At 39.7% G+C, this 15521-nt stretch overlaps 1 protein-coding gene across 2 annotated transcripts in view; it reads left to right on the top strand.

The window, feature by feature from the left end:
- Window positions 1-15521, top strand: part of arid1b (AT rich interactive domain 1B (SWI1-like)) — a 947552-nt gene that overhangs the window by 776599 nt on the left and 155432 nt on the right. For both annotated transcript variants that reach the window (XM_041178734.1, XM_041178726.1), the window contains exon 7: window positions 11427-11606. In XM_041178734.1, the coding sequence (XP_041034668.1) occupies window positions 11427-11606 (180 nt within the window). The remainder of the gene's footprint in view (window positions 1-11426; window positions 11607-15521) is intronic.

Below are 15521 nucleotides of genomic sequence, written 5' to 3'. Positions count from 1 at the left end.
AGACAGTAGAGACCATCTTTGAAGAAATTGCTTCACAATCTTGGGCTGTTCAGTAGGATCAGCTTTTGACCTACTGTTTTGGCAGTTGTAGACATGGCCCCTTGTTACTTCAATTGTTGGCTGTGATTCCCAGGGGACCCATCCACAGACACCAGTAGATGTTTTGCCTTCATTGAGAAATCACGGCTCCAGCAATACCAGTTTCAATATGGCCAAAAAAACTAAGTAAGTGGTTTGGAAATACACATGTCAGCATTCTGCACATCAAATAGCCTCTTGCCTGTTTCGGCACCTAGAAATAATTTGTCACAAATTACAGTTCGCTAACTTTCTCAACCACTGACTTTAAACCTCATTTTACCCACACGCTGTCTCCTCTTTGCTGCCCAGGCATTTAAAATCATTGCTATTTTGATTTAGCATATAACAATGCCACTTGTCTGACTTAGTTACCTCATATCCATTCGTATGTGCTTTTTGGCTGCTTCTCCAAACCTCAGCCCATCACTTCTATTTCCCATTTTCTCTCCCTTTTCCTCATTTCTCTTTTCCCCTCCCTCAATCATGTCTCCTTTCTTTTCCGCACCCTTGGGCTACTCTACCTTGAGCAATCCCAATTTTTCAGCATTCATCGCTTTTCCCAACATTGTGCCTCCTTCGCAGGCTTAAATCCCTCTTAAATAATCCTACAGCTTCCCTCTGTGCCTCTAGGCATCCTACAAAAGGCCCACTGAGGCAGATATCATAAGTCTTCTAATGAACAACAATCCTAATTGTTGCATCCTTTTCTCTAATCTTGCCAATCTCTTTTCTGTCCCATTCTTTAATCTCAGCTTTGACCTTGTGGACTCAGTAAACCAGCTATCAATGCTCCTCTCCACGTCTCCCAGGATGAACGTCATCCATGAGCTTATTCTGGACAGTCACAATGTTATGGCCTTGACGGACTCATGGTTGAAAGTTGATGGCAGCGCTGGCCTTAATGAAACTTCACGGCCTGGCTGTACCTTGTACTGTTTGCAGCACACAAACCATTGTGGCTGTGGTATAGCCCCTTTCTCTAATCTTGGCCTATCTCCCTACTCCTCAGGTAACTTCTCCATTGAGCAACTCACCTTGTTCCAGACTTCACATCTTTCATTTAGAATCCTTGTTCTGCTGTGCCAAACCAAATATCACACCACACTTCTCACTGAGATATCTTCCCTGCTTTCTTGCCTTTGTATTGAATAACTTCTTTTCATCAGTAATTTCAACCGCCATCTCAAATCTTCATGTTCTCTCTCCTGTGACTTTATTACCCTGCTTTTCTCCATAAATCTCTCCCTCCATATGAACACTCTCTGCCAGATTCACAGCCATTCCTTGATCTTGTTATCTCACGTGGCCTTGCTAAAACCATTGTTACTGCCACTAATAAGGCAATCTCTGATCATTTTCACGTATCATGCAGTATCCATATTTCTTTTTCCCCCACAACCCATCTTCTTTCTGTGCTTGACCCTGGAAAACTCCCTCAAGTCACGTACTACAACTCTTTCAAATTCCCCATTATCTAGCCTTTCGCCTTAAATTGATTATGACACCTTGGCAGCTATTGATTTGCTAAATCATATCGTCTCCACTACCTTTGAATCTCCTGCCCCCCTTAGAACTAATACCCTCATGCTAATTGTTCCCATCATCTTTGTACCCTTAAGTCTTTAAGCACTCAGTATTGAAAGATCTTCCAGGACTGTAAAGATAATGCCCAACTTTTCTTCTGTAACACAACAATCTTCTTAAACCACCCTCCCTGCCTCCTCCGCTGTCAACTCTAATAATAAGTGTGAGGAGCTCATGAACTTTTTTGTCACAAAGATCACCCTTTCAGCTGCCTCTGCCATGTCCCATCTTGCAAGAACATAAGAAGGAGTCTGCTCCACCATCTCGATCTTAAACTATGCTCTCCAGACCTAGGTTCCTCCACAAGGGGAAACAGCCTCTTAGCCCTTAGCCTGTCAAGTTCCTCAGAATCTTATTTCATTAAGGTCACTTTCATTCTTCTAAATTCCAATGAGTATAAGCCCAAGCTTCTCAACATCTCCTCATAAGACAACTCTTTCATCCCAGGATTGAACCCAATGAACCTTCTGTGAGCTGCATCCAATGCAAATATATCTCTCCTTAAATAAGGAGATCAAAACTGTATGCAGTACTCAAGGTGTGGTCTCACCAATGCCCTATACAGCTGTTACAAGACTTACCTACTTTATACTTCATTCCCCTTGCAATAAAGGCCAGCATTTCATTTGTATTCCTAATTACTCGTTGTACCTGCATGCTAACTTTTAGTACAATAAATGGATGGCTCAGCTTCTCAAGGGGAATTGGGGATGGGCAATAAAATGCTGGTTAGTCAGCGATGGCCCTGTCACATGAAAGGAATAGAAGGAAATTCTGGAAATACTCAATAGGTCTAGCAACATCTGTAGAGAGAAAAACAGAGTTAACTTTTTGTGTTTCATGTACAAGGACTCCTAGATCTGTCTGTACAGCAGCATTCTGTCATCTCTGTCCATTTAAATAATATTCTGTTTTTCTATTCTTCCTCTCAAAGTTGGATAACCTCACATTTTCCACAATTCCATCTGCCAAATTTTTTGACCACTCAGGCTCTGTGTCCTCATAAATTGTTTTCCCAACTATCTTTGCATTGTTATCAAATTTGGCTACAATATACTCAGGCTTTTCATCCAGATCATTAATAGATTGTAAATAGTTGAGGCCCCAGCACAGATGCCTGTGGCAGCCCACTAGTTACATTTTGCCAATCTGAAAATGACCATTTATCCTGGCTCTCCATTTCCAGTCCATTAGCCAATATTCTTTCTGTGCTAATATAATTAGCCCCAACACCATGACCACATGTGCAGTTACCTTCTGTGTGACACCTTATCAAATGCCTTTTGGAAATCCAAATACATTTCATCTACTGTGTCACCTTGCTCATTGCAGCTTCGAGGAATTATGAATTTTTCAACATGATTTCCCTTTCAAAAACCATGTTGACTCTGCTTGATTGTTTACGATTTTCTGAATGCTATTACTATTACTTCCTTAATAATGGATTCCAGAATTTTCCCAATGACAGATGTTAGGCTAACTGACCAATTGTCTCTTGTTTTGTCTACCTTCTTTCTTAAATAGAGGCTTCAAATTTAGCTTTCCAATCTGCTTGAACCTTTCCAGAATCTAAGGAATTTTGGAAGATTACAACCAATGTACCCACTATCTCTGTAGCCTCTTCTTTTAAGATCCTAGAATACAGGCTATCAGGTCAAGGGAACTTATCAACTTTTAGTCCCATTAATTTTCCAAGTATTTTTTCTCCAGTGGGAGTTATTGTTTTAAGTTTGCCCCTTCCTTTTGCCTCCTGATTTTCTATTATTATTGGGATGGTTTTAGTGACTTTTACTGTGAAGACGGATACAAAATATTTATTCAAGGGCTCTGCCATTCCCTTGTTCCTATGTTCTCTGGAAGCCTACTTCAAAAAATGGAGACTTTGACCAAATACTGATGATTTACACTTTTATGATATTTTTCCCTCTATTATTGTTGCAGTCCCTGTAGAGGCTTATAACTTTAAAAAAATGTATTTCCCAGAGACTTATGGAAATAAATGGAAGGGCAAGATTTCACATTTTATGACTTTTACTGTAACAAAGAAACTAAAATTAACATAAATTAAGCACTACTTAAGCAATTAATCCATCAAACTAAAGAAAAGATACTTTCACATTCACTAACTAACACAATTGAGATATGTCTTATACCTCCTTTCACTGTGCATGGCACTTCTGGCAGATATATAGCATTACAGGAACGAACCCCAAGTTATTCCCAGCTTTCCAACAGCCTCACTTCTCCCTGCCACACAAGGTTTGAACTTTGTGTCCTTTGAAAGTTGGTCCATTCAACCCGAATCTCCGAGATCTGACTTTCAGCAACATGGCCCACCTTGGTGATTCCTTGTTCCTTAAAACTCCAAAAGTCCCATCCATTCTGTTCCCTTCCTTCAACCAAAAAAATGGATTCTTACCAACATCTTGTTTCCAAACAACATCTGCTTTGTCTCTCTCCCTCTCTACCTGTGTCCTACAAAAGCAGCTGCCCCTTTACTGCTTCAAAGTATGAAAACTGTCATAGATTTTCAATAGGTTTGGGTCTTTCTCATGACAATTGGACCATATAGGTCTGCCTCTGGGGAGAGATTTAGTATGGCCACCATCCCCCGTATCCAGCAAATTCTGTTTCACCATAAGTTAAGGGAGACATTTTAAAACAACCATTTTGTAAAGTCTGGCATTTGTAACATTTTTTTTATTCATCCTTTGTTGGTTTCTAAAATTTTCCCAATCTTAAGACTCATCACTAATCATCACAACATTGCATGCCTTTTTTTCAATTTGATGGTGTTCTTAACTTGCTTAGTTAGCCACGGATGGTGTGTCATTCTCATAGAGTCTTTCTCAATGGAAGATATCTTTGTTGAGAATTATGGAACATCTCTTTAAATGTTTGCTACTGCTTATCCATCTTATCTTTGAATCTATTTTCCAATGCACTTTAGCCAGCTCTTTCTCCATACCTTTATAATTGGTTTTATTTAGGTTTAAGACACTAGATTAAGACCCTCAAACTGTATGTGAAGTCCTATCATGTTATGATGGTTCTTACCTAGAGAATACTTTACCATGAGATCATTAATTAATCCTGTCCCAGTACATATTATCAGATTTAAAATAGCCTATTTCCTGGTTGGTTCCAGAATGTATTGCACTGAGAAACTGTCCTGATACATTCTATGAACTCATCCTCAAACTCACCTTTGTCAATTTTATTTGTCCAATCTATATGAAAATTAAAGTCTCCAAGGATTATTGCAATGCCTTTCTTACAAGTCCTCATTAGGTCTTAAGTTATACCACATCCTACAGTGTAGCTACTGTTAGGAGGGTCTATAGACCACTCTCACCATGACTTTATTTCCTTGCTACTCCTTATCTCCACCCCTAAGCTGATTCTATATCTTGATCTTCCAGGCTAAGACCATTTCCAACTACTGTACTCATCTCATACCTTAGTAACAGAACTACTCCACCTCCTCTATCTTTTTGCCTATCCTTCTGAAATGTTAAGTACCCCTGAAGATTCAGTTCCCAGCTTTGCTCACCTTGCAACACTATTTATGTCGTATTTATTAAATTCTAACTATTTATTTTTATTTGTGCCATCAATTCATCCATCTTGTTATAAATGTTGCATGCATCCAGATAAAGAGCCTTTAATTCTGACTTTTGACCATTTTCCCCTACTATGACCCTATTTGCTGTTATGCTGTTATTATGTTGAAACTTATTTCTCCCACACCAATCTTTGAGCCCCACATTCAACTCTCTGACCTTATTTACCAATTTTCTCATGACTCAGGTAGTAATCCAGAGATAATTACCTTTGTGTTTCTGCTTTTTAATTTAGCCTGAGCTGCCCAAACTCCCCATGCAGAATCATTTTCTGAGTCCTATCCACGTTGTTGGTACCTATGTAGACCATGGCAACTGGGCTTTATCCATCCAACTCCCAAGTTCCTCTCCAGCCCTGAGGAAATGTCCTTAATCCTGGCATGGAGCAGTTAACATAGCCTTTGGGACTAACGCTTTGGGTTATATAGAACAGTGTCTACCTTTCTAACTATATTGTCTCCTACAATTACTATATTCCTTTTTATTTCCCCAACTTGATTGGCCCCCTGTACCATGGTTCTGTGGTCACTTTGCTCATCCTCCTTGTACTTCCTGCTCTCATCCACACAAGACTGCAAGAACCTTGTCTCTTTTGGACAAGTGGAAGGGCTTAGGCTCCTCCAATGCTATCTTTTGGATCCCCATTCCTGCCTCATTTGCAACCAATCTTTCCTGTCCCTGACAACAGATCAAATCTAAAGCACTTAACCTAAGTGGTGTGACTGCCTCCTGGAACAAAATGTCCAGGTAAGTTTCTCTTTCCCTGATATATTACAGTGTCCAAAGCTCAAAAGCCAGCTCCTCAACTCTGAGCCGAAATTCCTTGAGCTGCAGACACTTACTGCAGATGTGTTTGTTATGGGTCACAATAGTGTCCACCAGATCCCACATGTTACAGCTGCAGCACAACATCTGCCCTGCCATCTCTATTATATTTTATTTAATTAATTAGGTTTCAAGTTTTGAAATATCATTCAATTGTCTATTTATTGTTTTTAATCCAGGTAATAACCTTGTTTAATTTATTAAATTTAGTTATGTACTTTGGGTCTTTACTGCAACTTATTGATTTAATCTTATCTGTTTATTTTTAATTTTTATATATTAAGCAGTACCTCTTTCACCAGCTCACTGTTTTCCAACACTCGCCAAATTCCTTTGCAACAATGTTGAAATCAGCATTCAAGTGATGCTGCTCTGTGCTAATATTCATAATATATTCACTAACATTTTACTTTCCCTGTTTGAAATTTTTTAACTAATGCCCTAGTTTCGAGGAAAAAGGAGGAAAAAAAAGAAATATTCACCAACCAATCACTTACCTGTGTTCCTGTGACATAACACTTTTTTCCCCTTGTTTTTTGAAACTCTTAGTTTGAAAGCTGCTGGTAATTCCCAAAATGTTTTTAAATTCTCCACTCTCCCGATGTTCTTTTCTGCACCTCTCCTTGAATGTGTTGTCACATCCCAAATTGGTGCCCATCTTTCCTATAATTCCACACTTGAATCCCTCCAATCAGGTTCCCAGCCTGGCCACAGTACTGAAAGGGACCTTGTCAAAGTTACAAATGACATTCTTTGTGACTGTAACTGTGATAAACTATCACCTCACATCCTTCCCAACCAGTCTGCAGCCTTTGACACAGCTGACCGCACCATCCTCCTCCAACACCTCTCCCCAGTTGTTCAACTGGGTAGAACTGCCCTTGCTTGATTCCGTTCTTATTTATTTAATTGTAACCAGAGAATCACCTGGAATGGCTTCTTTTCCTACTCCACAGGATTACCTCTGGAGTCTCCTAAGAGACTTAGTCCCCTTCTACTTCACATCTAAATGCTACTCCTCAGCGATTACCTCAAAACAAGTAGTTTCCATATGTATGTCAATGACTTCAGTTTGATCTCACCGCCATCTCCTGGAACTCCTTTATTCACCCTGATTGTGACGTTACTTGTCTGATAGCCATTATTGGATGAATCATAAATTTCTTCCAACTAACTTTTGGGAAGACTGAAACCACTGTCTGTGATCCTGCCATTCCCTGTCCACCATTTCCATCCCTGACAGTTGCCTTCAGCTGGTCAAGACTGAATGCAACCTTCATGTTATGTTCCACCCTGAGATAAGTTTCCAACCCCATATTCACACCAATGCCGCATCTGCCTAATTCCACTTGCACTTAACTCTGACACTGCCTCAGTTTATCTGTGTTGAAACCCTCACGCATACCTTTGTTACCTTTAGACTTAACTATTCCAATGCTTTTCAGGCTAATTTCCCATCTTCCACCTGACTTGAACTGGCACTCATCCAAAGTTCTGCTACTCTTTTCTTAACTCACTCCAAATCCCATTCACCCATCACCCTTGTGCTTGTTGACCTTCACTAGCTCCCCTTATGACAAGGCATCAGTTTTAAAATCCATCTTCCTGTTTTCAGACTTCTCCATGACCTTTCCCCTCCCTTTCTCTGTGGTCTCCTACAAGCTTTCAAGATCTCTGCACCTCTCCAATTCTGGCCTCTTGCACATAGCTGATTTAATCACTCCACCATTGGATGTGCTTTCAGTTGCATTGGTCCTAAGCTCCTCCCTCAGCTTCTTCCATTCTTAAGATGCTCCTTAAACTGTCCCTCTTTGACCAAACATTTGATTATCTTTCCTCATATTTCCTTCTGTCACTTGGTGTCAAAAGTATTTTTATTGATAACACTCTTGTTAAGCATCTTGGGACATTTCACTACAGCCCTATGTAGTTGTATGTTATTGCAGACTAAATTGGGCATGCGTGTTATCCTGGGGCAAGCAACTAGTGGCAAAAGCTTGAACCTCTTTCTAAATTTAATTCTTTGGAGTTCAATTCTATAATTCAAACAAGATGTTTGTGGCTAATTTTTTGGGGGTGTGGTGGAAGAGAACAGAGATTGAATTAGTATGTGTTGGGGACAATTGGTAAGTCAGAAATGAATCAGAAATGCAATCTGTTTATTTCATAGTTGGCCTCCAAGATCAAATTTTCATCCAGCCACACCTCCCAAATATCAAAGAGGAGAAACAAAACATGGGCCAGGATTTTACAGTCGGCGTATGGACATGCAGACACGTAAAATGATGCGCGATGACATCGGGCATGCGTCTCGACATCATCATGCTGTCTCGCGATATTTCGTTCGGCGGGAAGGCCAAGTGGCCTTTACGTTTTTTAGGAAATCTCCTCCATGAATGGAATGAGGTTTCCTAAAGTTTTCACGGATTAAATTTTGAAAATTTCTGAAAAATAAAAACACATCCCATCTCATGTGACATAGTCACATGAGGGGACATGTTTCATTAAATTTTTACTGCATTTATTTATTTTTATAAAAGCACTTCAATCGCCCTGAAGCAGCTTCGTGGCTGGACCCGACTCTCCCTCCTCCCCCTGCCCGCACAGGTAGTGCTCCCGCTCATGTATTACGCTGGGTGGGCCTTAATTGGCTTGCCTGCATAAAACGGCAGTGCAGAGCAGATCGCAGGTGGCGATTGACTCCATGACAGCTCCTGCTGAGCCTGCCCAACACGGGAAAAATTCAGGCCATTAAGAATTAGATTATTTCTGTACACAATTTTTAAGGAAAAGCAGGATTCCATTTACCACCCTTCCAGGTGTAACGCTGTGTGTCTCGGTGTTCAGAAATGCCTGAATCTGGCCAGATATGAAAACATAGATGTTAACAGATTCTATCACTTAGTTCAGGTATTTTCCCCAAAGGATATGAATGGTAATTGTGTTTTACCTATACAAGGGAAGCATTCTGATGTAATGGATGCACTTGCCACATGCATTCTGTGTAAGAAGGAGGTGAAGTTTGACACATGGGGCAGGATTTTCTGGATGGCAGGGTTTCGCACCCCAGCATCCGAAGAGTCAGCAGGAAACACCTCCCTGCCAATCACGGCAGCCCAGCAGCCATTTAACACTCCAAGGAGCGTTAATTGGCTGGAGTTGGGACTTCCACACCAGAGAGCTGTCTGCCAAATCAGATTGGCCGTCCCATTAGCACCTGCAGCAGCAGTGGCCAAGGCTGGGATTACAAGGTTCTCAGCCCTTAAGTCCAGGATGAGGAAAGGGATGGGGGATCTCATGGCAGGAAGGGGAGGAAGGTCCAGAGGGCGTGGGGAGAGAGCGAATGGGGGTCTTAATGGAGAGGCTGGGAGGGAGGGAGCACCCATAGGGGACAGACTTTTAAATGGGTACCTGATGTGGAAAGGGGGCTCTTGAAGGAGGTGCCCCCACCCTTCCCCACCTCCACTTCTGCCCAGAGCTTGAACAGAGTGACCTGCCAGCCTTCCCCCTCCCCTGCCCCTGAACTTCTCCCACCCGCCTTAAAATTAAGATCGGGTGGGAAATGCCCAAATTGGCCAATAATTGGTGGCTTCAACTGGGGCGAGGATGGGTGTCCTGGGCCTCACCAGCTCCTGGTAAAATTGTAGACAGGTTGGGGTCGGGAAGGAGGGTGCCTGGAAGGCCACGAGCCTGGAAACCCCCCATGGGGGAGTTTGAAATTCTGCCTTAGCAGTATTAACCTCAGTATCTTTGACATTGGTTGGCCTTAGTAGAACTCTGCTGCACAACTTTAGCTTTGCCTTAGAGCAGAATTATATCTATAGTCTTCAGAATCATGGTCAGTACATGATTTGGAAGTATTGGTGGGGATTTTTGCAATACTGAGGCAGCTTCAGGCAAGCAATCTCCAGATTACTTTATTCACCTCCTACATGCAAATAACATGTTTTTTAACCCAGCCCTGCCTTTATTTCACACTGATAATAGATTATGGAAGGCTAATGAGTGGAAATAATTCAACATTAGGTGAACCAGCAAATTTGTTTATTTCTGTGTTGTATATAGCTAACCTGTAGATAGAATAAAATAATAACTTGCTCCTTTAGGTGAGTAAAATGATTAATTTGTATAAGATGTAAATCTCATTGCGAGGATTACGATGACACTTTTGTTACTGCACATGTTTGATATTTAATAGATGAAATCTCCACTGTCCTAGATGGGATGGAATGGTCTGAGCTACAAATTTTCCGTAGGCATTGAATTCACTGTTCTCCAATTGGAGGATAGTTTTCCCATGGAAAGCTTTATTTAGCAGGCAGCTTAGGTGAACAAAGTCAGCACTTACTTTTCTTAGTGCAAGGAATGTTGAGTGATGAACATGCTTTACCTGCCACTTGCAACTTTCTGGTTGCCAGCTGAGCTATAGGTACATTTCATCTCTATTCAAAAGTTTTTTTTTCCTATCTGTACATGCTGTTTGATTAAAATAAAGTTGTATTATACAGCAGTTTAAAAATGTTTTTTTACTGGAAAAAACCAAGATAACTAAAATTTAAACTAACAAGCATGCTCTATCACCTTTGCACAGGTGAATTAGTAAAGGGACTTATAATAGATTGGAAGTTTTATAAATAACTGCAGGTGACATAAAAGTGACTCAGTGCATGATGTTAGCACAAAACCACAAAAGGTGCCCTTATCTCTGTTGACTTTCACTCATTTTTATACATGGGTTTCTTCAGGAGCTAGGCTGAACTAGGAACTCAAGGACTTAAACTTTTCAACTATATATTCATAACACACTCTTTGTTGGACATCTAAATCCTCTTACTCTGTCCTTTGCCTTACGCCTTAAACATAATCACGGTGTACCTAAGCCACTGAAAGCCAGTTTTTCAGTCTAAACTTTAGTGAGCATAATGGCAATGTGGGTTAAAAACTTCATTAAAAAATCTAGTTTGCAATATTCCTCTCTGCAGATGCTGTCAGACCTGCTGAGGTTTTCCGGGTATTTTTATTTTTGTTTTTGTTTTGCAATATTACTTGATTGGCTTCAGCACTGTGACTCAATCAAACTTGGCTGCTTTGGTAGTACGTTTAATTGATTGAAACATTCTGTGAGACTTGGCTATGACAGACCTTGGTGCTTTAATTTTCAAAAAGGACTCAATATCCTGAGTTGTTGTTAGCTTTCAAACTCTCTTTGCAATTTGTTGTTATAATTAGCTTTCTCTTTTTTTCTCTTGTATGTCTCTGTATGTCTTTTTTTTCACTCTTTTTCTCTGTCTCATTCTCTTTCTCTCTGTGCAGGTTTTATGCCAGGTGTGCAAAGAAACACACAAATATCTCAGTACGGATCTCAGCAAACTGGGCCTCCTATTTCTCCGCATCCATCACCTGGAGGACAGATGCACCCTGGCATGGGTCCTTACCAGCAGAGCAACTCCAGCAGCACTTATGGTCCCCAAAGTGGGCAGCACGGACCACAAGGTAAGAAAAGAAATCTAATTCAAAATAGTCAAAGTTAGTAGAGACTGCTATAAAAAATTCTAACTATAAGTAATAACAAAAGAGGATCTTTAGGTAACTGGTCAACTATACAGAAAGCATCTTGAGACAAAAGATGGAGTCCGTATGCTTACAAAAAAGCAACCGTGTACCAAAAAGGGGCTTCATCTATCTACTTTTGCCTTGGACATTCCTCAGAAATACTTCATGCTGATATATAAATGATTAAAATGAGAAACGCAGCTATTTTTGTGGCTGATCTTTATAATCACAGCATGGGATTTGAAATGCACTTGTGCATATTTTTTATGTATTGAACATAATGCTACTATCTGTAGATATCAAACATGGAAGATTCATTGACTGCTATTTAAAGAATGCAAGTGAACAAGACCTGTTTTACAGATTAATGGTTTAATATTGTATTTGGTGGACATATTCATTTAATAAATTATTTTATTTGCTGTTCAACCCAAATTTAAAAAACATAACTCATTAAGTCTAGAAATGCTGCTTATAGAGCTAGTTCACTGAGTACTGTACAATGTTTTTGCACATGTTATCATTAAATTTATTGAAAACTGTTAATATTCTAAATGTGTTAAACCACAGAACTTTGTGGAATAATTGGAAACCTGGCATCCAGGAGCTGACTTCTGGTATTTATATTATATGGTGACACACTTTGTGGACTTGAATAAAACTGGCTACAAACACTGGCAGCTAGTTCATTGACACTGATCTCCTAGACACTTAATTAGAAGACCAGTATAAAAGTAGCTTAATATGTCATATCAGTAAATACCAGCACATCTGGCTCTGATTTTTTTTTACATAACAGTATTAATCTTGGCAGAGACAATCTCGTCACATGATAGGTCGTCAAAGTATAATTGTCATTACAAATCAGCAGAGCTGGAGGTTATAGGAAGGGAACATTGAGCGAAAATCAGGCCAGGCTTCTTTTCAGCACTTTCTGGTGGTAGGCTACAGAGCAGCATTTATTCAGGTGTAGGAGACTGTTAACTGCTTACCTTCAGCTAGGAAATAATAAGTTTCAGAAGGTCGTTATGATCTGGAAGACACTATCTGAAAGTCTGGTGAAAGCCAATTCACTAGCAACTTTCAAAAGGCAGCTGGATATATACATGAAAAGAAAAATGTTGCAGGGCTATTGGGAAAAAATAGAGCAGTGGGACGAATTGAATAGTTCTTTCAAAGAGCCAGCACAGGCACCTGTGGGACAAATGGCCTCCATCTGTGCGGTATGAATCTATAAAGAATAGCTACTGACATGCCAACCAAGAAAACCAGTGAAAGTTGACCCACAATTTCACAAAAGGTGGCAACTCCAATCATGTTGAATGTAGCCCTATGACATATATAGTTACACTGAAAGTGCAGTAACACACAGGCTTCTAATAATAAATTTATAGTATTTGTATGGCAACATTGAAGGGATTTAATCCTAATTTCTTGTGGAAAAATTATGAAGGTATATCAATTTGGATTAATTGTTTATATATGTTTTTTACAGTGATACAGAAACACTATTTTCTTCCCCCTGCAACCCCCCACCAACCACCCCCCAATGCCCCCTCACAACTCTCTCCTTGTCATTCCCCAAGATCTTTGCTGGTACACTTTTCCCTCAAGTTTTAGCTTCTTCCTTTTCCCCCTCACCAGTTCCTGCCTGAAGCTTTGGGTAATGTAATTTTGCTATGCACCGAGAGGATGAAATTCTGATTTGACAAAACCATCACAAGAATTTCTGTCCACTGGAGTTCCACTCCACAGGGCAGCTATAACATCATCAAGTAAAAGTGGCAGATGATAAAGCTGAGGAATGTGGATTCTGATTCGCAAGCAGTCAAACTGACATTGACTCCAAAATAATAAATAGGTGAAACAGATAGTTGACATGCATGGACTTGGTGAGGGGAAAGGTGTAAATCCAACTTGATTTTTTTAATATATAGATGAGCCATCTACAGTGTGTGAAGGTAATAAGTAGCTTTATCAACATCAAGGATTCTTTGCAGTAAAGTGGTTTGGATTTATAGAGTAAATGTAAGCTACCACCTAATTCAAGTTTGGTTCTGACCCGTTTTTTAATTTTAAAAATGCTCAGAAAGACTGTTTACATTACAGTCTCCAGATCACACAAAATAATGAGTTAAGGGAGATTCTGAAACTTAACAACTCTTAACATTATGTGGACCAAGTTCATTACAGGAGCCAGAAGTGCAGTTTTCTTCAGTGAATTAAAAAGCTATATTGGCAAGACCTGTAGTTTTTTAATGTCACTATCAGTTTGGCAGGAATACTATGTTTTAACCTTACATCTTTCCACCACAAGGCCGATGTAAAAATTTCCCAGATGAAAAACACTCACCTTAATTCTTAAGTAAAGCTACTGTTTCTCCTCAGTTTTTATTTGCTAAAATGAAAAACCCCTTAAAAGTGAGGGTTGGTTATACATGAAGGAAGACAGAACTAGAATGCTTTGGGATTTCTTTGTGTGTGCAATTTTTTTTAATGAAAGCCATAGGAGTTACCATTACACATCATGAACACAAAGTCACTTAGGGATAGAGATAAGGTCTTCATTCTGGCAAGAGGCCACCAGAGCCAAGCCACCATGCAACTTTTAGCTGTGATTCCTTTTGTAATACCTCATAGGACCTCTTCCAAAAGCTATTGTTTCAAGTGTTTATTTTCTTTTTTCCCACTATGCATTGTTCTAGAGCCTTAGGTATAAAATTCTACACAGTTCAGCACATGCTATTTCATTGATATGGAGCAAACCCCTGCTACATCCTAGAGAACAGCATTGTATTTTGGCTAAAGGAGTCTATCATTTGTTGCAGCCCTTCATGACATCCACTTCAGGGGCAGAATTTGCCGAAGAAAAAATAACTTTCTTTTCACCAGTTCCCTATCACCCCACCTCCCCGGGTCTTAATCTTTCAATATGTTATTAACAGAGTATTCGTAAAATTGTTTAAATTATGGTGAACCATAGACATCTGTTACTGACTTGTGTGCACACCAATATGTAAATTAATCTGTGCAATTATAAGAAGACTATTGCTAGGAAAGCTCTTCTTTGCTGTACATTCACACTTTCTTGCTCCTCTTACACTGGTGCTGTTTCTAAAAACCACTCGCCACCACCCTATGGGCTGTGAAATACAGTAGCTGTTCAAAAAGAGTGGAAGTAATCCCATTGGAATAATTTTTCCCCTTTTCGCTCCCTATACCACCATCGGTTTTCCCAGTCTTTCCTAAAGGTACTGACTCATGCAGTTCCATGTAGGCCGACAGCTGTTTGATTCCTCATCTATCATTACATTATACGTAAGCCTAGACAGCAAATATGAACAGGCTGCTATGGAGGTTTTCCCACAAAAATGTTATCTATATGCACTCAACTTTCATCAGAGGCAGTGGATAGTAAACGAGACCAGAAATCCTGGCTTTTTTATACAATCCCTGCCTCAAGGGATCATGTAAGCACAGAACAGGGATTTGTATGTGAAACCTGCTTTGTAAGATTAACTTGTGTACTGGCAATGATTTTCCAAATTAGACATTAAGCTAATTCAAATGCGTATCTAATTTGAAAACTCTTGAAGACAAACAAAATTAAGTGTTAGATTATTTAAATAATTTGGACCTGTGTTTAAAAAGTCTTAGGATGTGAGTAATTGTGGCAACTGATGAAGCTTTGCTGTTAAGATTTAAATCCATTCAGTTTATTCACAGCCTTTCAAGTAAAATGTAATTTGGAGGATATTGTTGAAAAGCTGTAATGTGTATGTACAAAGTTTTTTTTAGCACCCAGAGAGACTGGTAGCATTGCTAAAGTGAGCCATATTTATTATATATTATTGT

The sequence above is a fragment of the Carcharodon carcharias genome, chromosome 2 (genome assembly GCF_017639515.1).
Source record: "Carcharodon carcharias isolate sCarCar2 chromosome 2, sCarCar2.pri, whole genome shotgun sequence".
Taxonomy (NCBI): Eukaryota; Metazoa; Chordata; class Chondrichthyes; order Lamniformes; family Lamnidae; genus Carcharodon; species Carcharodon carcharias.
The sequence above is the reverse complement of the archived record's forward strand: the minus strand, read 5'-3'. Positions and strand labels throughout refer to the sequence as shown.